This window comes from Pleurodeles waltl, chromosome 3_1 (genome assembly GCF_031143425.1).
Source record: "Pleurodeles waltl isolate 20211129_DDA chromosome 3_1, aPleWal1.hap1.20221129, whole genome shotgun sequence".
NCBI classification, from domain to species: Eukaryota; Metazoa; Chordata; class Amphibia; order Caudata; family Salamandridae; genus Pleurodeles; species Pleurodeles waltl.
Window position 1 is genome coordinate 1,945,657,789 of NC_090440.1, and position 25,418 is coordinate 1,945,683,206.

Here is a 25,418-nt window from a genome sequence, read left to right on the forward strand (position 1 = left end):
TTTCACCAGCACAAACTCCATCACACTCCCCAGCTCACACCACCATGAGCCAGGGTGACCAAGATCAGGACGCATGGGACCTATATGACGCCCCAGTGTCAGATAACAGTCCGGAGGCATACCCTACAAAGCCATCTCCACCAGAAGACAGCACCGCGTACTCTCAAGTGGTGGCTAGAGCAGCACAATTTCACCACGTAAGCCTCCACTCAGAACAGGTCGAGGATGATTTCTTATTCAACACACTCTCCTCCACCCACAGCTCATACCAAAGCCTGCCTATGCTCCCTGGTATGCTCCGGCACGCAAAAGACATCTTTAAGGAGCCGGTCAAAAGTAGGGCAATCACACCAAGGGTGGAAAAAAAGTATAAGCCTCCTCCTACGGACCCGGTTTTCATCACTACACAGCTGCCACCAGACTCTGTCGTTGTAGGAGCAGCTAGGAAAAGGGCCAACTCTCACACATCTGGAGATGCACCACCCCCAGATAAAGAAAGCCGCAAGTTCGATGCAGCTGGTAAAAGAGTCGCAGCACAAGCTGCAAACCAGTGGCGCATCGCGAACTCCCAGGCACTACTTGCGCGCTATGACAGAGCCCACTGGGACGAGATGCAACATCTTATTGAACATCTGCCCAAGGACTTACAAAATAGGGCAAAACAAGTGGTTGAAGAGGGACAGACCATCTCCAACAACCAGATACGCTCCTCCATGGACGCTGCAGATACAGCTGCACGGACAATTAATACATCTGTAACTATCAGAAGGCATGCATGGCTCCGAACGTCTGGATTTAAACCAGAGATTCAACAGGCAGTTCTCAATATGCCTTTTAATGAAAAAGAACTGTTCGGTCCAGAAGTGGACACAGCGATTGAGAAACTCAAAAAAGATACAGACACTGCCAAAGCCATGGGCGCACTCTACTCCCCGCAGAGCAGAGGGAATTACAGCACATTCCGTAAAACGCCCTTTCGAGGGGGGTTTCGGGGTCAAAGCACACAAGCCAGCACCTCACAAGCCACACCGTCCAGTTACCAGGGACAGTATAGAGGAGGTTTTCGGGGACAATATAGAGGAGGGCAATTCCCTAGAAATAGAGGGAGATTTCAAAGCCCCAAAACCCCTACTACTAAACAGTGACTCACATGTCACTCACCCCCTCCACACAACACCAGTGGGGGGAAGAATAGGTCATTATTACAAAGCATGGGAGAAAATCACTACAGACACTTGGGTTCTAGCAATTATCCAACATGGTTATTGCATAGAATTTCTACAATTCCCTCCAAACATACCACCAAAAGCACAAAATCTAACTACACACCATTCCAATCTCCTGGAGATAGAAGTGCAGGCACTATTGCAAAAGAATGCAATCGAATTAGTGCCAAACACACAAATAAACACAGGAGTTTACTCACTGTACTTTCTGATACCAAAGAAGGACAAAACACTGAGACCAATCCTAGACCTCAGAGTAGTGAACACTTTCATCAAGTCAGACCACTTCCACATGGTCACACTACAAGAAGTATTGCCATTGCTAAAACTACACGACTACATGGCAACTTTAGACCTCAAGGATGCTTATTTCCATATACCAATACACCCATCGCACAGGAAATACCTAAGGTTTGTATTCAAAGGAATACATTACCAATTCAAGGTACTGCCTTTCGGATTAACAACCGCACCAAGAGTCTTTACCAAATGTCTAGCGGTAGTCGCTGCACACATAAGAAGGCAGCAAATACATGTGTTCCCATATTTGGACGACTGGCTAATCAAGGCCCATTCGTTCATACAGTGCTCAAATCACACAAATCAGATCATACAAACCCTCTTCAAACTCGGGTTCACCGTCAACTTTACAAAATCCAACATTCTGCCGCGCAAGGTACAACAATACCTAGGAGCCATAATAGACACATCAAAGGGAGTAGCCACTCCAAGTCCACAAAGAATTCTAAATTTCAACACCATCATACAACGCATGTATCCAACACAAAAGATACAAGCAAAGATGGTATTACAACTCCTAGGCATGATGTCTTCATGCATAGCCATTGGCCCAAACGCAAGACTGCACATGAGGCCCTTACAACAATGCCTAGCATCACAGTGGTCTCAAGCACAGGGTCACCTTCTAGATCTGGTGTTAATAGACCGCCAAACTTACCTCTCGCTTCTGTGGTGGAACAACATAAATTTAAACAAGGGGCGGCCTTTCCAAGACCCAGTGCCACAATACGTAATAACAACAGATGCTTCCATGACAAGGTGGGGAGCACACCTCGATCAACACAGCATACAAGGACAATGGAACGTACATCAAACAAAACTGCATATCAATCACCTAGAACTTCTAGCAGTTTTTCAAGCACTAAAAGCCTTCCAACCAATAATAGTTCACAAATACATTCTCGTCAAAACAGACAACATGACAACAATGTATTATCTAAACAAGCAGGGGGGGACGCACTCCACGCAGTTAAGCCTGCTAGCACAACAAATTTGGCATTGGGCAATTCACAACCAAATTCGCCTAATAGCACAGTTTATACCAGGGATCCAAAATCAACTCGCAGACAATCTCTCTCGAGATCATCAACAGGTCCACGAATGGGAAATTCACCCCCAAATTCTGAACACTTATTTCAAACTCTGGGGAACACCTCAGATAGACTTGTTTGCGACAAGGGAGAACGCAAAATGCCAAAACTTCGCATCCAGATACCCACACAAACAATCCCAAGGCAATGCCCTATGGATGAACTGGTCAGGGATATTTGCTTACGCTTTTCCTCCTCTCCCTCTCCTTCCTTACCTGGTAAACAAACTCAGTCAAAGCAAACTCAAACTCATATTGATAGCACCAACTTGGGCAAGGCAACCCTGGTACACAACGCTGCTAGACCTATCAGTGGTACCCTGCATCAAATTGCCCAACAGGCCAGATCTGTTGACACAGCACAACCAAAAGATCAGACACCCAGATCCAGCATCGCTGAATCTAGCAATCTGGCTCCTGAAATCCTAGAATTCGGGCACTTACAACTTACCCAAGAATGTATGGAAGTCATAAAACAGGCCAGAAGGCCATCCACCAGGCACTGTTATGCAAGTAAATGGAAGAGGTTTGTTTGCTACTGCCATATTAATCAAATACAACCATTACACACAACTCCAGAACATGTAGTGGGTTACTTGCTCCACTTACAAAAATCTAACCTAGCTTTCTCTTCCATTAAAATACACCTTGCGGCAATTTCTGCATACCTGCAGACTACCTATTCAACTTCCCTATATAAGATACCAGTCATTAAAGCATTCATGGAGGGCCTTAGGAGAATTATACCACCAAGAACACTACCTGTTCCTTCATGGAACCTAAATGTTGTCCTAACTAGACTTATGGGTCCACCTTTTGAACCCATGCACTCCTGCGACATACAGTTCCTAACCTGGAAGGTGGCATTTCTCATCGCCATTACTTCCCTAAGAAGAGTAAGCGAGATTCAGGCGTTTACAATACAGGAACCTTTTATACAACTACACAAAAATAAAGTCGTCTTAAGGACCAATCCTAAATTTTTGCCAAAGGTTATTTCACCGTTCCATCTAAATCAAACAGTGGAACTTCCAGTGTTCTTTCCACAGCCAGATACCGTAGCTGAAAGGGCACTACATACATTAGATGTCAAAAGAGCATTGATGTATTACATTGACAGAACAAAAAACATCAGAAAGACTAAACAACTCTTTATTGCATTTCAAAAACCTCATGCAGGAAACCCAATTTCAAAACAAGGTATAGCCAGATGGATAGTTAAATGCATCCAAATCTGCTACCTTAAAGCTAAACGACAGCTGCCCATTACACCAAGGGCACACTCAACCACAAAGAAAGGGGCTACCATGGCCTTTCTAGGAAACATCCCAATGCAAGAAATATGTAAGGCAGCCACATGGTCTACGCCTCACACATTCACCAAGCACTACTGTGTAGACGTGTTATCCGCACAACAAGCCACAGTAGGTCAAGCTGTATTTAGAACATTATTTCAGACTACTTCCACTCCTACAGGCTGATCCACCGCTTTTGGGGAAATAACTGCTTACTAGTCTATGCAGAACATGCGTATCTACAGCGACAGATGCCATCGAACTGAAAATGTCACTTACCCAGTGTACATCTGTTCGTGGCATCAGTCGCAGTAGATTCGCATGTGCCCACCCGCCTCCCCGGGAGCCTGTAGCAGTTTGGAAGTTACCTTCAATTATTTATATATGTATCATCTCAACCTTAAATAGGTGCATACTTAGTCACTCCATTGCATGGGCACTATTACTACAATTCAACTCCTACCTCACCCTCTGCGGGGAAAAACAATCGAGGATGGAGTCGACGCCCATGCGCAATGGAGACAAAAGGAGGAGTCACTCGGTCCCGTGACTCGAAAGACTTCTTCGAAGAAAAACAACTTGTAACACTCCGGCCCAACACCAGATGGCGAGCTATTGCAGAACATGCGAATCTACTGCGACTGATGCCACGAACAGATGTACACTGGGTAAGTGACATTTTCATTCTTCAACTAGAGTGCCTCGTGAACTAGCGCTGATTTTAGATCTGCCTTACACATTATTGGAACCACCTACAACTTGGTTGAGGGAAAAAAGGGCATCCACAGAAAACTTCGTTGATCACTCACCTAAATGCTCATTGATTACCTCTCTGTTGAGGTTCATGCCATCCTCATCAGAGAAGGCGTAGTCTATGGTATTAACTTCTTTGATGACTAATACATTTATTATAAATGTATCATTTATGTATGTCTTATTAATGACAAAAGGAATAATTGTTGAATGTACAGGAAATGTTGACCTGTGCAAAGAGAATGGGGTGGGTGCCAGAACACTTTTGTCTGACACCCTTTTGTACAGCACTGCGGTCTTTAAACTCTCCACTCCCTCTTCATATTACTTGAGCATAGATTTATGTGTGCAGACATAAGGGTAGACTAGGTTTTAGCGGGGACACCCTGCTTCCCTGATCCAAACCCTTCAGCTCTCTTGCCTCTCTGGTTCAAACTCTCCCTCCCTTCTTGCCTCTTCCCTCTCTGGTAAACTCTTCCACCCTTGCTCCCTCTTGCCCGTCTGGTCCAAACCCCTCTCCCTCCCTTTTTCCCTCTTGCCCCTCTGGTCCAAACTCCCTCTCCCTACCTCTTGCCCCTCTGATCTAAACCCCCTCTTCCTCCCTCTTAACTCTCTGGTCCAACCCCCTCTTCCTCCCTCTTGCCTCCCTGGTCCAGCACCCTCTTCCTTCCTTCTCCCTCTCTGGTCCAAACCTTCCCTCCCCCCCCTCTTGCCTCTCTGGTCTAAACCCTCCCTCCCTTTTGCCTCTCTGATCTAAACCCTCCCTCCCTCCCTCTTGCCTCTCTGGTCTAAACCCTCCCTCCCTCCCTCTTGCCTCTCTGGTCTAAACCCTCCCTCCCTCCCTCTTGCCTCTCTGGTCTAAACCCTCCTTCCCTCCCTCTTGCCTCTCTGGTCTAAACCCTCCCTCCCTTCCTCTTGCCTCTCTGGTCTAAACCCTCCCTCCCTCCCTCTTGCCTCTCTGGTCTAAACCCTCCCTCCCTCCCTCTTGCCTCTCTGGTCTAAACCCTCCCTCCCTCCCTCTTGCCTCTCTGGTCTAAACCCTCCCTCCCTGTTGCCTCTCTGGTCTAAACCCTCCCTCCCTCCCTCTTGCCTCTCTGGTCTAAACCCTCCCTCCCTCTTGCCTCTCTGGTCTAAACCCTCCCTCCCTCTTGCCTCTGGTCTAAACCCTCTCTCCCTCCCTCTTGCCTCTCTGGTCTAAACCCTCTCTCCCTCCCTCTTGCCTCTCTGGTCTAAACCCTCCCTCCCTCCCTCTTGCCTCTCTGGTCTAAACCCTCCTTCCCTCCCTCTTGCCTCTCTGGTCTAAACCCTCCCTCCCTCCCTCCCTCTTGCCTCTCTGGTCTAAACCCTCCCTCCCTCCCTCCCTCTTGCCTCGCTGGTCTAAACCCTCCCTCCCTCCCTCCCTCTTGCCTCTCTGGTCTAAACCCTCCCTCCCTCCCTCCCTCTTGCCTCTCTGGTCTAAATCCTCCCTCCCTCCCTCTTGCCTCTCTGGTCTAAACCCTCCCTCCCTCCATCCCTCCCTCCCTCCCTCCCTCTTGCCTCTCTGGTCTAAACCCTCTCTCCCTCCCTCTTGCCTCTCTGGTCTAAACCCTCTCTCCCTCCCTCTTGCCTCTCTGGTCTAAACCCTCTCTCCCTCCCTCTTGCCTCTCTGGTCTAAACCCTCTCTCCCTCCCTCTTGCGTCTCTGGTCTAAACCCTCCCTCCTTCCCTCTTGCCTCTCTGGTCTAAACCCTCTCTCCCTCCCTCTTGCCTCTCTGGTCTAAACCCTCCCTCCTTCCCTCTTGCCTCTCGGGTCTAAATCCCCCCTTCCTCCCTCCCTCCCTCTTCCCTCTCTGGCCTAAACCCACCCTCCCTCCCTCCCTCCCTCTTGCCTCTCTGGCCTAAACCCTCCCTTCCTCCCTCCCTCTTGCCTCTCTGGTCTAAACCCCCCTTCCTCCCTCTTGCCTCTCTGGTCTAAACCCTCCCTTCCTCCCTCCCTTCCTCTTCCCTATATGGTCTAAACCCTCCCTCCCTCTTGCCTCTCTGGTCTAAACCCTCCCTTCCTCCCTCCCTCCCTCTTGCCTCTCTGGTCTAAATCCTCCCTCCCTCCCTCTTGCCTCTCTGGTCTAAACCTTCCCTCCCTCCCTCCCTCCCTCTTGCCTCTCTGGTCTAAACCCTCCCTTCCTCCCTCCCTTCCTCTTCCCTCTCTGGTCTAAACCCTCCCTCCCCCTCCCTCTTCCATCTCTGGTCTAAACCCTCCCTCCCTCCCTCTTCCCTCTTCCCTCTCTGGTCTAAACCCTCCCTCCCTCCCTCTTCCCTCTCTGGTCTAAACCCTCCCTCCCTCCCTCTTCCCTCTCTGGTCTAAACCCTCCCTCCCTCCCTCTTCCCTCTCTGGTCTAAAACCTCCCTCTTCCCTCTCTGGTCTAAACCCTCCCTCCCTCTTCCCTCTTCCCTCTCTGGTCTAAACCCTCCCTCCCTCTTCCCTCTCTGGTCTAAACCCTCCCTCCCTCTTCCCTCTTCCCTCTCTGGTCTAAACCCTCCCTCCCTCTTCCCTCTCTGGTCTAAACCCTCCCTCCCTCGTCCCTCTTCCCTCTCTGGTCTAAACCCTCCCTCCCTCTTCCCTCTTCCCTCTCCGGTCTAAACCCTCCCTCCCTCTTCCCTCTTCCCTCTCTGGTCTAAACCCTCCCTCCCTCCCTCTTCCTTCTCTGTTCTAAACCCTCCCCCCCTTCCTCTTGCCTCTCTGGTCTAAACCCTCCCTCCCCCCTTTCTCTTGCCTCTCTGGCCTAAACCCTCCCTCCCTCCCTTCCTCTTGCCTCTCTGGCCTAAACCCTCCCTCCCTCCCTCCCTTCCTCCCTTCCTCTTGCCTCTCTGGCCTAAACCCTCCCTCCCTCCCTTCCTCTTGCCTCTCTGGCCTAAACCCTCTCAACCCTCCCTCCCTTCCTCTTGCCTCTCTGGTCTAAACCCTTCCTCTCCCCTCTCTGGTCTAAACCCTCCCTCCTTCCCTCTTGCCTCTCTGGTCTAAACCCTTCCTCTTTCCCTCTTGCCTCTCTGGTCTAAACCCTTCCTCTTTCCCTCTTGCCTCTCTAGTTACCCACCCTCCCTCTTGCCTCTCTAGTCCCAAATCTTGCCTCCCACCCTCCCGCCTCTCTAGTCCCACCCACCCGCCTCTCTAGTCCCACCCACCCACCCGCCTCTCTAGTCCCACACACCCACCCGCCTCTCTAGTCCCACACACCCACCCGCCTCTCTAGTCCCACACACCCACCCACCCTCCCGCCTCTCTAGTCCCACACACCCACCCACCCTCCTCTCTAGTCCCACACACCCACCCACCCTCCCGCCTCTCTAGTCCCACACACCCACCCACCCTCCCGCCTCTCTAGTCCCACACACCCACCCACCCTCCCGCCTCTCTAGTCCCACACACCCACCCACCCTCCCGCCTCTCTAGTCCCACACACCCACCCACCCTCCCGCCTCTCTAGTTCCACCCACCCCCCCACCCGCCTCTCTAGTCCCACCCACCCCCCCACCCGCCTCTCTAGTCCCACCCACCCACCTCTCTCGTCCCACCCACCCCCCCACCCGCCTCTCTAGTACACCCCACTTACCCACCCGCCTCTCTAGTCCCACCCACCCCCCCACCCTCCCGCCTCTCTAGTCCCACCCACCCCCCCACCCTCCCGCCTCTCTAGTCCCACCCTCCCGCCCGCCTCTCTAGTCCCACCCACCCCCCCACCCTCCCGCCCGCCTCTCTAGTCCCACCCACCCCCCCACCCTCCCGCCCGCCTCTCTAGTCCCACCCACCCCCCCACCCTCCCGCCCGCCTCTCTTGTCCCACCCACCCCCCCACCCTCCCGCCTCTCTTGTCCCACCCTCCCGCCTCTCTTGTCCCACCCACCCCCCCACCCCCCCGCCTCTCTTGTCCTCCCCACCCCCCGCCTCTCTTGTCCTCCCCACCCACCCGCCTCTCTAGTCCCTCCCGCCTCTCTAGTCCCACCCACCCTCCCGCCTCTCTAGTCCCACCCACCCACCCTCCCGCCTCTCTAGTCCCACCCAACCACCCCTCTAGTCCCACCCACCCACCTCTCTAGACCCACCCACCCACCTCTCTAGACCCACCCACCCACCTCTCTAGACCCACCCACCTCTCTAGACCCACCCACCCGCCTCTCTAGTCCCACCCACCCGCCTCTCTAGTCCCACCCACCCGCCTCTCTAGTCCCACCCACCTGCCTCTCTTGCCTCTCTAGTCCCATCCCACCCACCCACCCGCCTCTCTAGTCCCATCCCACCCACCCACCTGCCTCTCTAGTCCCATCCCACCCACCCACCCGCCTCTCTAGTCCCATCCCACACACCCACCCGCCTCTCTAGTCCCATCCCACCCACCCTCCCGCCTCTCTAGTCCCATCCCACCCACCCACCCACCCTCCCGCCTCTCTAGTCCCATCCCACCCACCCACCTGCCTCTCTAGTCCCATCCCACCCACCCACCCGCCTCTCTAGTCCCATCCCACACACCCACCCGCCTCTCTAGTCCCATCCCACCCACCCTCCCGCCTCTCTAGTCCCATCCCACCCACCCACCCACCCTCCCGCCTCTCTAGTCCCATCCCACCCACCCACCCTCCCGCCTCTCTAGTCCCATCCCACCCACCCACCCACCCTCCCGCCTCTCTAGTCCCATCCCACCCTCCCGCCTCTCTAGTCCCATCCCATTGGCCATTGGCTACTGCCCTCTGACACCGGAAAACAATTAAATCTAGGAATTAAGGGCCTCCCTGAGCTCAGCTCACCAGAGTCCTGGCGACCTGACAAGAAAGAAGGACTGCTTAGTTAACCCCCAGCAGAGAAGGAAGACGACAACTGACCTGTCCCCAGCCCTACCGGCCTGTCTCCTGCTTCAAAGAATCTGCACAAGAACAGCGATGGGATCAGCGACCTCTGCCAAGCTCCAGAGGACTGCCCTGCACCCGAAAAGACCAAGAACTCTTGTGGACAGCGGCCCTGTCCAAGAAGAAATAACTCCTAAGTACACCAGCACCAGTACGAATGCGTGCGTCCTGGTCACTGTGCACCTGATGCCCACAACCAACTAGAGAGTATCCTGAGGCGATTGCGAGCAAGTGTCCATCCTGGGTGGACCCCTCCACTATAACCCCCCCCCCCCCAAACCCCTACCCCAATGCCTTAAAGACCACTGCAACCGCAGTACCCAGGCCTTGGAGAACCCTCTGCAGCTAGGTTCAGCAGGTGGTCCTCCTCCCTGTCCATCCTGTGGTTTGCCTGTCGACCCGCTGGACCTCGCCTTCAGCATCTGAGTGACCCCGCGGGACCCTGTCTGAGGGAATCATTGGAGACCGGAAGCCTTGTTTGCACCCTGCACCCGGCTGCCCCAGTGCCGCCGCTCAGGGTGTATGTTTGATGCCTACATGTGGCGCCGCTGCATCCCTGTCCCTCCCCATTCCCCCTATACCCCTCCCCCTTCTGAGTCTGGAGACTGGATCTATAAGTTTCGTAGTTACCTGCAAATCGATTTAACTCCATCCCCCCGCGCCCCGAAACTGTTTCAGAAAATTGCACGGTCAACTTTTAAAACAGATTATTGCCAATATTTCAAAAACTGTATAACTTATCGATTTCAAACAAGGTACTATTGATACATGTGAAATATGAATCTATTGAAGTACTTACCTGCAACTTGAATCTTGTGATTCTGAAAATAAATTAAGGCTATTTTTGCTATTTAAAATCCATTGGTCTGGAGTTAAGTCATTGAATGTGTTCTTGTTCTATTGTCTGTGTGTGTACAAGAAATGCTTTGCACTTCCCTCTGATAAGCCTAACTGCTCGACGACACTACTACAAAAGAGAGCGTTAGTATCATCTACTTTAGCCTCTGTTAAGCCTCTGGGGAACCCTTGGACACTGTGCATACTATATCTCATTTGGATATAGTATATAAAGAGCCAGCTACTTACACTCTTCTTTACAGGCATTGGGGTTATTGCACAGTAGTGTAACTTCAGTAGAGAGTCTGCAGCCTTTTAAACAAGTATCCTAGTGGCTCATATGTCAAATGTCTACCTAAAAATCAATTCAATCCCTTTTCCAAACACTGTTATAGATTCTGTGTTAAACAGACACCCTAACGAATGCAGCTTCTCTCTGTAACTTAGTTGATTCCTATCTTTCTTCACCATTGGTCTGCTTTGTCCACATACTTGGTGAGTAAATGAGCTTACTGTTTTGTTTGCCTGTTTATGTAGATCAGACAAAATCCCATGATGGAGAAGTAAATGTTATTTGTAATCTGAGATCTCCGTCATGGGAATTGAAAAATATTCCATATGAACTGGATGCACACGGGTAGTGTCGTGTCCTACATCTTAAATTGCTTAGGAACAAGAGTCTGCTTGAGGCATGTGCTTTTGGTTGTGTTAATGTGTTCAACATAGTTGCACTATGTATTCTTTGACTGATATTGTTTTTAATTTACTTTGTTGAACAGTAAAAGACAAAATGTTGCTGGCCTATGGCATTTTTAAAAAGATTTTTTAAGTGACTGTTCTAGATCCAGGATGTATTCCTCAATCCCAACCTGCTTTAGAGATTGCACAGTTTATGAATTTAAAGATGATAGTGAAGCAGAAATATGATTACAGTTAACTAGCTTTTAGTTCCTATCTGCTACGTTAACGGCAACCACTGTGTTAGGAGCGCAACAGTAATCAGGAGAAGTGATGCCCTCCTCCTTTCTGGTTTAGCCACTATTGGAGTCTCTTTATAAGAGAATTATTTTTAGAGTAACAATTTGTTACCCTTTGCAGTTTGACCTTCACATCGTAATTCCTGACATGACATAAGGATAACACCTGATTTTATTTTAAATATTAAATAGCACATGTTTGTTCTACGAGAGAGACCAGAAACTGTGCTGATTGACCTGATCCAGCGAACGAAGGACGCAGTGAGAGAGCTGGACAATTTACAGTATCGCAAGATGAAGAAGCTGCTCTTTCAGGAGGCACATAATGGTCCAGCAGTAGAAGCACAGGAAGAAGAGGAGGTGAGTAGTAAAGTCAGTCTTCACGTGTATTGGTTTGAAACTGCATGTGCTTGTGTTTTTCTTCTTTGTTTCAATCCAGGAAGCAGACCCAGTCACAAACCTAGAATCTCAACTGTAGATGCTTGATACTCTGTATTTAGGAGACAAGGTTAAGAACATGCTGTTCGATGATGTGTAGCTGTAGATACACATGCTTTGCATAAGTCCGTCATCTAGTGTTGGGCTTGGAGTGTTATAAGTTGCTTTTCTCTGAAGAAACTTTTTCGAGGCACGAGATGGAGTGACTCCTACTCTCGGTGATACTGCACCTGGGCAAAGAGTTCTTTTGTTAGATTGTTTTCTTTCCGCTGTCGGTTTTGAACGTGTTTCTTCTTGATCTGGTGAATCTCAGTTCGGTATCTTCTGAACTTTATTCTACCTGTCTTTTAACGTCGGTAGTCATCGATCACACATGTTTTCTATCATTTATAGTTGATCCGATTTATATCGTCTGGGTCGATATCACGCTCTTTTTGGGCCTACTTCGACAAACATTTAGTCGGAGAATGATAGGCTGATGAAACAAACTCCATTTCGGTTCTGTCCTTGGTGTCACTCCAAGTTTCCCTTCACCCACCAACACTTGGTGTGTAATCTGTGTCTCTGCAGCACAGAGAAGAGACCTGCAATGCCTGAGGATCATTTCAATTAAAGAAGACTCTCCAGGACCGAACAGTGCGTCGACTAGAAATGGCATCTCAGTCAACAGGAGACACACCCAACATCTTAGGAGAAGAGCACGTGTTGGAAGAAGTAGGACAACGCACAGCCTTCTCCATTAGAGACGCTGACTCAGATTGAGACTCTGATGTTGAGAGCCAATCCATTACACTGGCGCAGTACTTGAGTACATTGGCCCCATCACACCAAACAACTACTATTAAAAAAGACTCCTGCATTTATCATCGGTCCTCCACTGCCGTTGGGCCATGGTCAGAGCCAAAAAATACATTTGGATGACCAATCTTCCGGTTTGGCACTGAACATAAATAAGACCAAAATGCATTTGGCACCTACCAAACAGACAGTATCGAGCAGAAAATTGGATATTTCTACTTTGGAGCTGAAAAAGTTAACATCATTTTCGGAACCAACATTTTCAGTTCGAGGCAAACATTCTGTGTCCAAACCTTTGGAATCGAAAACTGCCATCATTAAACATTCTGCAGTTACTGAGGAGTCATCTTGCTTAGAACCAATGCTTGAAGTGATGGACGCTAAGCAGTGCAAGCTTTAAACTCAAAAAGGAACAGGAATGATCAATAACTCTCCTTCCTGCCAATTAAGAGAAAACTCACATTTCAAGAGACTTTGGACCATGGACCTTCACCTAAGAAAGTCTCTAAGGAAAAGAAGAAGGAAAAGGCTACAGAACAACCTCTGCCATCACCACCACATTCTCCTTTACTTCCTTCTACCCCACCACCTCCACCCTCACCTACCTTTTCTACCCAATTCTTTTCACAAATATAATTAGCATCACCTCATAGGAATGACTTAAGTGATGTTCAACAGGATGTAGACCCATGGGATCTGTATGATCCTGATCCCATTTTTTCTAATGACCCGGATTTATGTCCAGTAGGGCCATCTCGCCATGAAGATACCACTGCTTATAATCAAGCAATAGCTAGAGTAGCTGCGTATCACCCCATACAATTACATACAGATACATTATTCACAAAATGCTTGGCAGTAGTAGCAGCATTTCTCAGAAGACAACACATACATGTTTTACCATATCTATACGATTGGCTCATACCATTCAAACATGGCAGCAACACACTCAGTACATAATAATTCTGTTGGATACACCTACCTGTGGATTCCTCACCTAAAGAATTCTCCCCTCGCGCCAGCTTCAGAGGGTCTGGCGTCGGATGGATCAGAAGAGCGGCGCTGGCGAAGATCTTTGGCGTCGGCCGACGCCTTATCGACGCCGGGACTCAAATCCAGTCTCCGGTCCAGGAGATTAGCATTACGACTCCTGGAGGAGGAGGAATATAGCAGACAGCATCTGGAGGAAGGCGAAATCTTGGAGCCTTCAGGTGATTTTCAGGGCTTGGACACAGCAAGTGGCATTGACACTTCCCCTGAATGGGGTTTGGCTTCCCCTGGGGAGTATACCGAAGAGGCTGCATCTTTTCATGCGGTAATAAGGAAGGCTGCAGACTTTTTAGATCTTCCACTTCCGGCTGCTGAGATGAAAGGGAACTTTTCGACTGAAGTGCTGCATCCGGCTTCAGTAGTGGCGGAGCCTCTCTTGCCCTTCAATGAGGCTCTCCTGGACCCCATCAAAGACATTTGGAGAAAGCCAGTGACTTCTACAGCTGTCAACATGGCAGTAGCGAGGCGCTATCGTGCGGCTCCAGGTGACCTGGACATCCTCTCCAAACATCCAACTCCGGAGAGTTTGGTTGTTCAGGCATCGTGCTCCTCCCGGTCAGCCCCTGGTTCGTTCCCCAGGACCCCTGCCGACAGGGAATCTAAGAAAATAGACCACGCAGCAAAGAAGGCCTTTTCTTCATGCAGTATGGCCTTGAAGTCGACCAATGCAACTTGCATTTTGGGGTGTTACATTCATGCCCTTATGGAGGAGGTGAAAGGTCTTCCTAACGTGCCACAAGAGGTGTTGCATCTGTTAACGGACGCTCAGGCGGCGGCGACCCAGGTGATTCAATCTGGGTTGGACACCTCAGACTCCGTGGCAAGGGCTTTGGATACAGCCATAGTGTTGAGGCGTCAGGCTTGGCTGCGTTCATCAGGCTTCTCCTCGGATGTACACACAACTCTTCTAGACCTGCCTTTTGACAAGGAAAAACTCTTTGGCACAAAAGCAGATTCTGCTCTTGAACGTTTCAAAGAGAGCAGAGCCACAGCGAGGTCGTTGGGACTTCAGGCAGCCACTTCCTCTACCTTTAGGTCCTATAGGTTGGTTTGATGATATGGGTGCATATAATGTAAATAATGTGTCACTAATTTCTCCATTTGGGTTTGAGAGGTCTGAAATCTGGAACCAAGTTGGTAGGAGGAATGTGATGTAAAGTGTACATTCCCTGGTAGGCGGTTTCCAGTGGCATGCACAATTGAAGCTGGAGATTTAATTAAAATAAAGTATAGTCGTGTGAGGACGTTCAGAGGGCTTTTAAAATCAAGGAGGTGCATAAGTGGCATGTGGTGCTGGAAAAAGGAGAAAAGTGGAAAAGGCGCAGAGTAGCTCTTTATCAAGAAGTAGGTGAGTGTGAAGTGAAGAAAGTTTTTGCAATGGATTTATGTTGATGGGAGATGTTGAGTTTGGGAGGTCGATAAAGTAATGGCTCACGGAGTGGTGTCGAAGTGGAAAGAAGGTTGTCTGAAGGTGGTGATTGTCATGTAGGAGTAAGAAGGTGTTATGTGGCCAGAGAGAAAGTAGTGAGTTTGGTTTGTGCAAGGAGAGAACAGAGACTACCTACGTATCTGGAGAATTATTTGCAAGTTTAATTTATTCTTCTTACCATTAAATTGGGGAATCCCCTGCAGTTCCTGTACTCAATTTTTCATGTTATATATAACTTTTTATGTATTACTGTTTTATTTATTTTTTGTTTCTTTCCAATGTGTTTTTAATGGTGGCCGGGGGAGGAGGGAAAGGAAAGGGGGATTGGCTAGGAGTTATGCTGTGTTTTTACGACATACTTTGAAATCTTTACTGTGATTGTTCTGGTGTGGATTCCTGAAGCGTGGGGGTTCTGCATGGTGCAGTTATGAGTTGTGACTGGGACAGGGAAGTCGTGCCCAGGCAGGTTGAATAAAGACCTTGATTGTAGCCACACCCTGTCTGAATTATGTTATTGCAACAGATAGTTTGCTTTCTGCAGTGCCAACGGGTGTAGCATATATAGAAAAAAAAAGTGTCTAAAAAGGAGGAGAAAGAGAGGGCAGAAGCAGCGGAGAGGAGCATGTTGGAGCGAACTCTGTTCTGAATACTAGACAGGAACTAGTTAATGCCTATATAAGCCAAACCCAAATACATACATGTAAAGAGCAATGAGAGGACAATAGGAAGGTAAAAAGCAGACATAATGATAACTAAGATCTGAAACATGGAATGCAAGACAGAAGGCAGAAAGAACAGATGTGCAAACCTAAACAAGTAATTGGGGGAAGAAAGATAGTCGCATGAAACTTGGAAAGGCAGATATGAGGAGCAAGGGTTGGTAATATGCAGAGAGAAAATGGAACTCTGAAATTCAGGGCAAGGAATCTACAAAACAAATAACAGAACTGGAAGTATTCAGACAGAACAAGCTGTGTGCATCCATGCAAGCAGAATGTAAGTATTCAAATAAAAGAAGGTGCACTGGAATACAAGACAAGGATTCTGCATACAAACAAGAAAAGGACTGGAATTATGAAGACAAAGGAAGGACCTACCTTGAAATGTAGGATACACATTTCTGAAATACTTCAGGAAAGGGACCGGGAGCTGCCGAATAATAGCATCAAGGAACTGAGAACAGGGGATCTATAGTAGCAGGATAGGTACAAATGTATATGCAAACCACACCGAAGCTAGGTATTGGCTTTAAAGTGGAGCAGCAAGTCTGACCAAGTTCCTCCAGAGTTTCAACAGTAATGGGACCTTTGAGCTTACTTGGAAGATACAGCTAGTAGCTCAGTGGAGGAACACGGTTCCAAGGAGAACCAAGTGAAAGCAAATGAAGAGTTGGTGGGAATCCAAGCTCCACATGGAGAGGGAAGGCTGCACTATGACTTGGAGAGGGGAAGACCATAGAAGCCATAACGCCCAGTAGAGGAAACCAGAAAATGAGGAACAGAGTCCTGGTTGGAGCTGTGACATAATGCACGTAATAGAGTCAATTAATTTCTAATGGCTAGAAACCATTATAAGGTACTCCAGCTTGAGAATATGATCTTGGCAATGATTGACGACAGAAAGAACTAGGTGGACCTTAATTAATCAAAATGCTGAAGTTGGATTCAGGACTGGAGTGAAATTTGATGCAAGGTGTGTATTGTCTAGGTGTGTTCTATAGTAAATCATTGTGAAGTCAGGATCCCTACAAGGTCCATGTGATCATAATTTGCTTGGCAGGATTGTGTTAACCTGACAGTTGTAGAAACACAAAAAATAGTGTTCATTTGCCTGGCAAATGCCAAATCTATGCTTTTTTAGTATAATACATACTGTAGCACTATGAATTTACCATCAACAATCATTGGATCTGCACTGTTTTACAGATTTTATTTGTTTCCCTCTCTAGGATCCCGATCATGGTGTGGGTCGGACCGGAACTGTGAACAGCGTTGGAAGCAACCAGTCAATTCCCAGCATGTCAATTAGTGCCAGCAGCCAAAGCAGTAGTGTAAATAGTCTCCCAGATGCCTCTGATGACAAGAGTGAGCTGGAATTGATGGAAGGGGACCACACAGTGATGTCAAACAGTTCAGTCATCCACTTAAAACCTGTGAGTATTGTTGGGGTTTCTGAAAGCCAGCATTAGCACAACCATATTGTGTGTTATCACGAAACAGCAGCAGAACCTTTGTTTTCACAAGCTCAGTATTTCTTAATTTTGTTTTAGTTCGTTCCATTTATTTTTTATAGGCTAAATTGCATTTAATGATTTATTTTTTAGCTCAAGAGGCAGGAATGCCAATATTCTTCAGCCTGTGGAAGTTTATAGCTGTTCAGTTGTGTGTTGAGACAAGTTTCTCACATGCTGCGTTTCTGGGGATTGAAATGGGACAAAATAATTGAAAAACAAATATTGGGCCCATAGTCCATCATGCCTCACTCTGGCAGTTGGTCCACAACCCCAGTTCTTTGTTAAAGCCTGTGTGAGAAAAAACTCAGAAAATCAGTGCACTTCTAGGGCTGTTGGTCTCCTTTTTGAAAGTGTTTCTTTCATCATTTTAGATTTTCCTTGTTCACTCCAGGTCTGTTGCATTTGAAGTAACTCCATTTTTTTCTGCAATCCCATCACTGGTTGTGAAGTCCTGTAGAAGTAATAAAGCTTCCAGTAATCCTCCATCCATACAGTTTGCCTCCCCAATTTATAGTTAGCCAAAGGATATAAATGTACTAAAAAAATGTCAAGCAAGACATCAAAAGACCATGCCATCGCCTGAGAGCGAAGCAGGAGTATGTGAGGAGAAAGGTGTTGCAAAAATAATGGTTAGGTAAGGCACCTCTCCTCCTGCAACCCATCTCTAATCCTCAATGATTCCAAGAGAGTAAGAAAGATCCAATGAAGCAAACAAGCAAAGGAGTCACAAACATTCACAGAATGCACACCCCATTTATGTAGATGACCTCAATGTAGCATTCATGTACAGTGGCTATGTATACACTGATCAGAGTGACTAATTTATGGCAGCCTGCTAGATCTCAGACTACAACACCAGCGCCTCCATTGGTGCCAATCATTCAGCCAAGTTCTTCTTCTCAGCCATCACGGAGAACATTACTGGACACTGGACCCTATGATTTCTCATTTGCCTGATTCACCTCAACCACAAAAGTGGAAGACCAATCTAACCCCATTTCTGCCAAAAAATACAGAGGCACTGACACACCAAAGACATACATTCCAGTCAGCTGGCAGAAGAAAAAAGTCCTGCAACACCCAGAGTAGCCACATTGAATCTACTTAATAGATACTAGCTATCTGAGCAAGATTCCATTCATTCATCAGGAATGATTCTAAACTGTACTCTGATAATCTCACCAGAAGGGAAGAGGCATAAATCAGCTCATGAGACCTTGGTACTCTCTGAAAAGAAAGCAGTAGTTGAGATCTAATTGGCAGGACATACATGTACAGCAGGCAGGGAATGGAAAACAACCAGAGCCACAGCATTTCTAGACCACAATTTCAGATCTTTGTGGGAATTCATACAATCTTTTCATCAGGATAACCTCGCAGGTGTTAGAGTACTTAACAAATGCACATATCATAACAGAGCATATCCCCAAGGACCTTGCTGAAAAGCAGTGTGGAGGCATTTCAGTATCTTTTCATATTATTAGTGCTTCTTTGGATTCAGCAGGTATAACGATTTCCGAGTATTGCTATTGTCTTATCCTGATATTATCTTCTTGGGTCTGGCTGAGGGATTTAAAAATTATAATTAAATGATGTTATTAATCTTTCAGTTTCTGATGGAGTCCTGTTTGGTCCTTATGCTGAAGAGATGAAAAAGGATGTGAAATAAGGCAGAGGCATTGAAAGCTGTAGCCTTAAAAGTGAAAAATACATTTGATGTCTGGAAGGAAATGCCTCCTTGGCATGGTTACCCCCTTACTTTTTGCCTTTTGTTGATGCCAGTTATGATTGAAAGTGTGCTCGGACCCGGCTAACCAGGCCCGAGCACCAGTGTTCTTTCACAACACTGTACCTTTGTTCCCACAATTGGCACATCCCTGGCACCCAGATAAGTCCCTTGTATATGGTACCCCTGGTACCAAGGGCCCTGATGCCAGGGAAGGTCTCTAAGGGCTGCAGCATGTCTTATGCCACCCTGGGGACCCCACACTCAGCACATGCACACTGCCTTACAGCTTGTGTGTGCTGGTGGGGAGAAAATGACTAAGTCGACATGGCACTCTCCTCAGAATGCCATGCCCACCTCACACTGCCTGTGGCATAGGTAAGTCACCCCTCTAGTAGGCTTTACAGCCGTAAAGCAGGGTGCACTATACTGCAGGTGAGGGCATATGTGCATGAGCACTACGCCCCTACAGTGTCTAAGCAAAACCTTAGACATTGTAAGTGCAGGGTAGCCATAAAGAGTCTATGGTCTGGGAGCTTGTCAAACACAAACTCCACAGTTCCATAATGGCTACACTGAAATCTGGGAAGCTTGGTATCAAACTTCTCAGCACAATAAATGCACAATGGTGCCAATGTGGGATTTATTGTAAAAAGCACCCAGAGGGCATCTTAGAGATGCCCCCTGAATACCAGTCCGACTTCTAGTGTTAGGCTGACCGGTTTCTGCCAGCCTTCCACAACCAAACGAGTTTCTGGCACATGGGGTGAGTGCCTTTGTCACTCTGTGGCCAGGAACAAAGCCTGTACTGGATGGAGGTGCTTCTCACCTCCCCCTGCAGGAACTGTAACACCTGGCGGTGAGCCTCAAAGGCTCATGCCTCTTGTTACAGCACCCCAGGGCATCCCAGCTAGTGGAGATGCTGGCCCCTCCGGCCACTGCCTCCACTTCTGGCGGCAAGACTGGAGGAGATAATGAGAATAACAAGGAGGAGTCACCCACCAGTCAGAACATCCCCTAAGGTGTCCTGAGCTGAGGTGACCCCTGCCTTTAGAAATCTTCCATCTTGAGATTGGAGGATTCCCCCAATAGGATTAGGGATGTGCACCCCTCCCCTCAGGGAGGAGGCACAAAGAGGGTGCAGCCATTGGCCACTGCCGTCCTGACCTAAACACACCCCTAAAATTAGTATTTAGGGGCGACCCAGAACTCAGGAAATCAATTTCCTGCAACCTACAACAAGAAGAAGGACTGCTGACCTGAAAGCCCCACAGAGACGATGGAGACACCAACTGATTTGGCCCCAGCCCTACCGTCCTGTCTCCAGACTCAAAGAATCTGCCCAGCAACGCATCCGACAGGGACCAGCGACCTCTGAAGCCTCAGAGGACTGCCCTGAACCGAAGGACCAAGAAACTCCAGAGAACAGCGGCACTGTTCAAAAACAGCAACAACTTTGCAACTTTCTAGCAACTTTTTAAGAACTCACTCTTCCCGCCTGAAGCGTGAGACTTCACCCTCTGCACCCGACGCCCCCACTCGAGCTCCAGAGAACTAACACCGCAGAGAGGACTCCCAGGTGACTGCAACTCTGTGAGTAACCTGAGATGACCCCCCTGCACTCCTTAAGCGACGCATGCAGAGAGGATCCAGAGGCTCCCCCTGACTGCTACTGCCTGGAACAAAGAACCTGCCGCCTGGACCAAGCACTGCACCCGCAGTCCCCAGAATCAAAAGGAACCGAACTCCAGTGCAGGAGTGACCATCGGGTGACCCTCTGCCTAGCCCTGTCGGTGGCTGGCACGAGAAGCCCCCCTGTGCCCTGCCTGTACCGCTAGAGTGATCCAGTGATTTCTATTGAAAACCCAATGCCTGCTAAGCACACTGCACCCGGCCGCCCCTGTGCCGCTGAGGATGTGTCTTGTGTCCCACCCCAGTGCTCTACAAAACCCCCCTGGTCTGCCCTCCAATGACGCAGGTACTTACCTGCTGGCAGACTGGAACCGGAGTACCCCTGTTCTCCATAGGCGCCTATGTGTTTTGGGCCCTCCTTTGACCTCTGCACCTGACCGGCTCGGTGTTGCTGGTGCGGTGACTTTGGGGTTGCCTTGAACCCCAACGGTGGGCTGCCTATGCCCAGGAAACTGAACTTATAAGTGCCTTACTTACCTGAAAAACTAACCAATACTTACCTCCCTCAGGAACTGTTGATTTTTGGACTGTGTCCACTTTTAAAATAGCTTATTGGCATTTTAACCAATACCGTGTATGTTACTGCTCTAATTCAAAGTACCCTACTTACCTGTGAGGAGTACCTTGCATTTTATGTATTTGCGTCAAATCTTGAATCTTGTGGTTTCTAAAATAAATTAAGAAAATATATTTTTCTATATAAACACTATTGGCCTGGAGTTAAGTCTTTGAGTGTGTGTTCCTCATTTATTGCCTGTGTGTGTGTGTGTGTACAGCAAATGCTTAACATACTACCACAAAATAGAGCATTAGTATTATCTAATTTTGCCACTATCAACCTCTAAGGGTAACCCTTGGATTCTGTGCACACTATGTCTCACTTTGAGATAGTATATACAGAGCCAACTTCCTACACAGCCATGGTAAATTTGTTACCTAAGAGCAATTTTTAATGCAGAGTTGGGATTTGTGTACCCCAGTTCAGCTCGTATCTAGAGTTTCAGACACTTCTTCCTCAGTTTCAGGAAGACCATTCCTATGCAGTATGGACCATTATGCATCTGCTAGGGATGATGGCTTCTTGCTTTGCCATAGTTTCCCATGAAAGACTAGACGAGTCCCCTAAAGCAGTATCTTTCTCGTCAGTGGCCTCAGTCATAGTGTCACCTGGAAGATCTAGTGTCGTTAGACTGCCAAACTCACCATTCTCTGCAATGGTGGAACACCAACAACCTCTTGAATGGACAGTCTTTTCTAGACCCTGTTCTTCACATCACATTGACCATGGACGCATCTTGGTCTGTACGGGGTGCTCTCCTCATAGCAGCTATCAAGAACTTCAAGCAGTTTTCCTAGCACTGAAAGCTTTTTGACTGGGGGTGAGTGTTTGCATTGTTCAGCACTCCGTCCATCATCCTTTTGTGTTGCTAAGGTTCTCCTAAGTGAGAAGGATATGCCCAGACGTTGGTCCCATGCTCACTGTGCCACTGGATTCAAGCTAGCCTGGCTGATGAAGGGAGATACCCTCTAACCGGTCCCAGGATGTCTGTTTCCGGTCCAGGGAGGACCTGGCCTCGCAGTTCGGGCTGGACTGTTCCCATGAGTAACAGGGTCAAGACTGATTTGCATATGTCTGGGTCCAAACTGGGGTGGCATGGTGAGCAGAAAAACGATGGATTAAACCCTGACCTGTGACTGGGATGAGTGTTTGCATTGTTCAGCGCTCCGTCCATCATCCTTTTGTGTTTCTAAAGCTTTCTTTCCTCACCTGTCTTAAAAGGTTGTCCTAGTCCAGAAGGACAACATGACAGCCATATATTACTTACAAAAACTGGTGGGGGACACGGTCTTCACAACTATCACACCTGTCAGAGACCATCTGGATTTGGGCTGTTCACCACCACATTCACCTGTTGGTATAATAACTGCCAGGAACGGACGGCTTTGCAGACCTGCTCTGCAGGATGCAGCAACAAGTCCATGAGTGGGAACTCCACTCACAAGTCCTGCACACATACTTCAAAAAGTGGAGGACTCCTCGCATAGATCTTTTCACCACAGCAGAAAATGCAAAATGCCTAAACTTCGCCTTCAGGCACCTACATCCACTATCCAAGGGCAACTCTCCATGGATGATTTGCTCAGGGATATTTGCCTACGCTTTTTCAACCCTCCTTCTCATTCCATTTCTGGTTCGGAAACTCAAGCATACATCTTTCTCCACGATCCTTTTGTCTTCTAGGTGGGTGTGAGAGCAGTTCATTTACACTTACTTATCTGTATATTTATATGCATATAGAAAATGTGATTTATTTATATATGTATATATATATATATTTTCAATGGCATGTGTAGCTGCAGATGCACATGCTATGTGTAGCTCTTCCAACATCTAGTGTTGGGCTCGGAGTGTTACAAGTTGTTTTTCTTCGAAGAAGTGTTTTCGGAGTCACGGGATCGAGTGACTCCTCCTCTCTGTTCCATTGCGCATGGGCATCGACTTGATTGTTTTCCCGCAGAGGGTGAGGGAAGGAGTGATAGAGTATTGAAATACAAAGAGATGTCCATGCAAATGTCAATTTGTATACATGTATACAAATGTGAAAAACTTAAATGACTACAGGCTTCCGGGAAAGAGGGAGGGTGCATGTGAATCTACAGCACGACATGCCACGAACAGATGTACACTGGGTAAGTGACATTTTCTGTTTGATGGCATGTGTCGCTTCAGATACACATGCTGTGCATAGACTACAAAGCAGTTAGTCCTCCCAAAAAGCAGTGGCTAGCCTGTAGGAGTTGAAGTTGTTTGAAATAATGTCTTTAAGACAGACTGGCCTACAGTGGCTTGCTGTTGTGAGAAAACATCAGCACAGTAGTATTTTGTAAATGTATGGGGAGTTGACCATGTAGCTGCTTTACATATATCAACCATTAGTATGTTGCCTAAAAATGCCATTGTTGGAATCTGCAGCACTACATGCCACGAACAGATGTCCACTGGGTAAGTGACATTTTCCATATATTAGCAATATATGCTATATATTAGCAATGTAGGCTACAATAGGAACAATTTGTTATCTTAATAGGATATCTATATCCTTTTCTTTAAGAAAGACCAAAGTTCACCTTAACCAATCAGATGAGAGCACCCTCTAGAAGCTTCCCCACAGAGGCTGAAGCCCTCAGATTTTTTACGGCACGTTGTGTGGAAGGAGTCTCCTTGAGCTCTGCTCAACCCTCTTTTCCTCAGAGTTACCTCAGAAGAATTTCCTTCACAGAAGGTATTCTTATTTCATTTTCTGCTTACTCCGGATTGATGAAGATGTCTCCCACATCTAAAAAATAACTTTTTAGAGATTGTGAAAACTGGGGGAAGAAAATGCTCCACTCACAAGAATTGCATTTACTACCTTTATCCAGACCACAAGGTAAAGGATTGTAAAATTTGTTGTACTTTTTCTCAGAAACCTTTGAAGGATATGGAAGGTAGGCTCTTATTGTGGCTCCAGAAGTTGAAATCTAAAGAATATACAGTGTCAGACCGAGGACAGTGAGATCTCTTCTTACACCTCAACTTCTAGTAAAAGAAAAAGAAAGTAAACAAAGCGTTCCTCAGAGCCACCATCAGAAGTCAGTAAAATATCAAGAAATACCAAAACTGACTGTGAAACTGGTCATAAGGCTCATCCTTCCACCTCTAAACATAAAAGGCCTATTTCCAATACGAAGTCGGAGCCTCTTACTCCTTCCCAGAAACATATTGTACGGGCGACGACAAAAACGTCCGCAGAAAAAATATCAACAACACTGTTGACGGCTACATCAATGACAGTAACATCGACATTCACTACAGCCAGGTCTCTGTTAATTATTACATCATCACCACTTTCATCAACCGTAAGGGTGACTACAAAACTTCTGAAGTGTTCATCGAGGACAGCTTTCTTAAATTTCCCCTTATTAGAGACTGCAGGGTCATCAACGGAAACACTGTCAGCAAAGGCACCGCCGACTTGCACACCGTCGACGAGGGTAAGGGCGACAGAGACACCATTGATGTGGAGAAAAAGGGCATCGTCGACGACAACACGATACCTGAAAAAAACATTTCCTCTAATATCATTAATACCCATAAAGTCAAAAATCTTACCTGAGCATGCTTCTCCAAGTAAGTAAAATACTACCTTACCCACCTGTACAAAAGGGCCCTTTTGGTGTGGCTGGTAGCCCATCCCAATTATCCAATTACAGGTAAAATGTCAGGATTATGATGATGATGCTTATGAAGAATGTCAGTACTGTACTACGGGCGCTGAACCAGTTCAATAAGAAAATCAAGAACAGTCAATTGCAATGCCTGCTTCCCTGGTATCAAATCTTCGATACATGTTGCAGGACTATTATCGTAGACTCATACCGTCAACATCTTCCACACCCATAGGTCAGAGAGCACAGTTGGAGGGTCTAGTTCAAACACCAACGCTGTTACCACAGCCTGTTCAAACACTTACAGCACCAATTATCCCTACACAGGATGGATCACAACCGATGGAAGAACACAAAGTATCATCCGGGGAGGAGGCAGAAGAAGGGGAAATAAGACACTTTAACTGAGCAAGATGAGTGGGACGACTATTTTATTCCCACCCCATCTCAACCTCTGGCGACTCATGTTGACTTCCCTTCAGAGGACATTGG

The 25,418-nt window shown here is 47.6% G+C and overlaps 1 protein-coding gene across 1 annotated transcript in view; it reads left to right on the top strand.

The window, feature by feature from the left end:
- TAOK1 (TAO kinase 1) overlaps nt 1-25,418 on the top strand; it is a 959,977-nt gene that overhangs the window by 620,394 nt on the left and 314,165 nt on the right. Inside the window, exons 11-12 of the mRNA XM_069226237.1 lie at nt 11,544-11,711; nt 17,015-17,218. Of these exons, the coding sequence (XP_069082338.1) occupies nt 11,544-11,711; nt 17,015-17,218 (372 nt within the window). The remainder of the gene's footprint in view (nt 1-11,543; nt 11,712-17,014; nt 17,219-25,418) is intronic.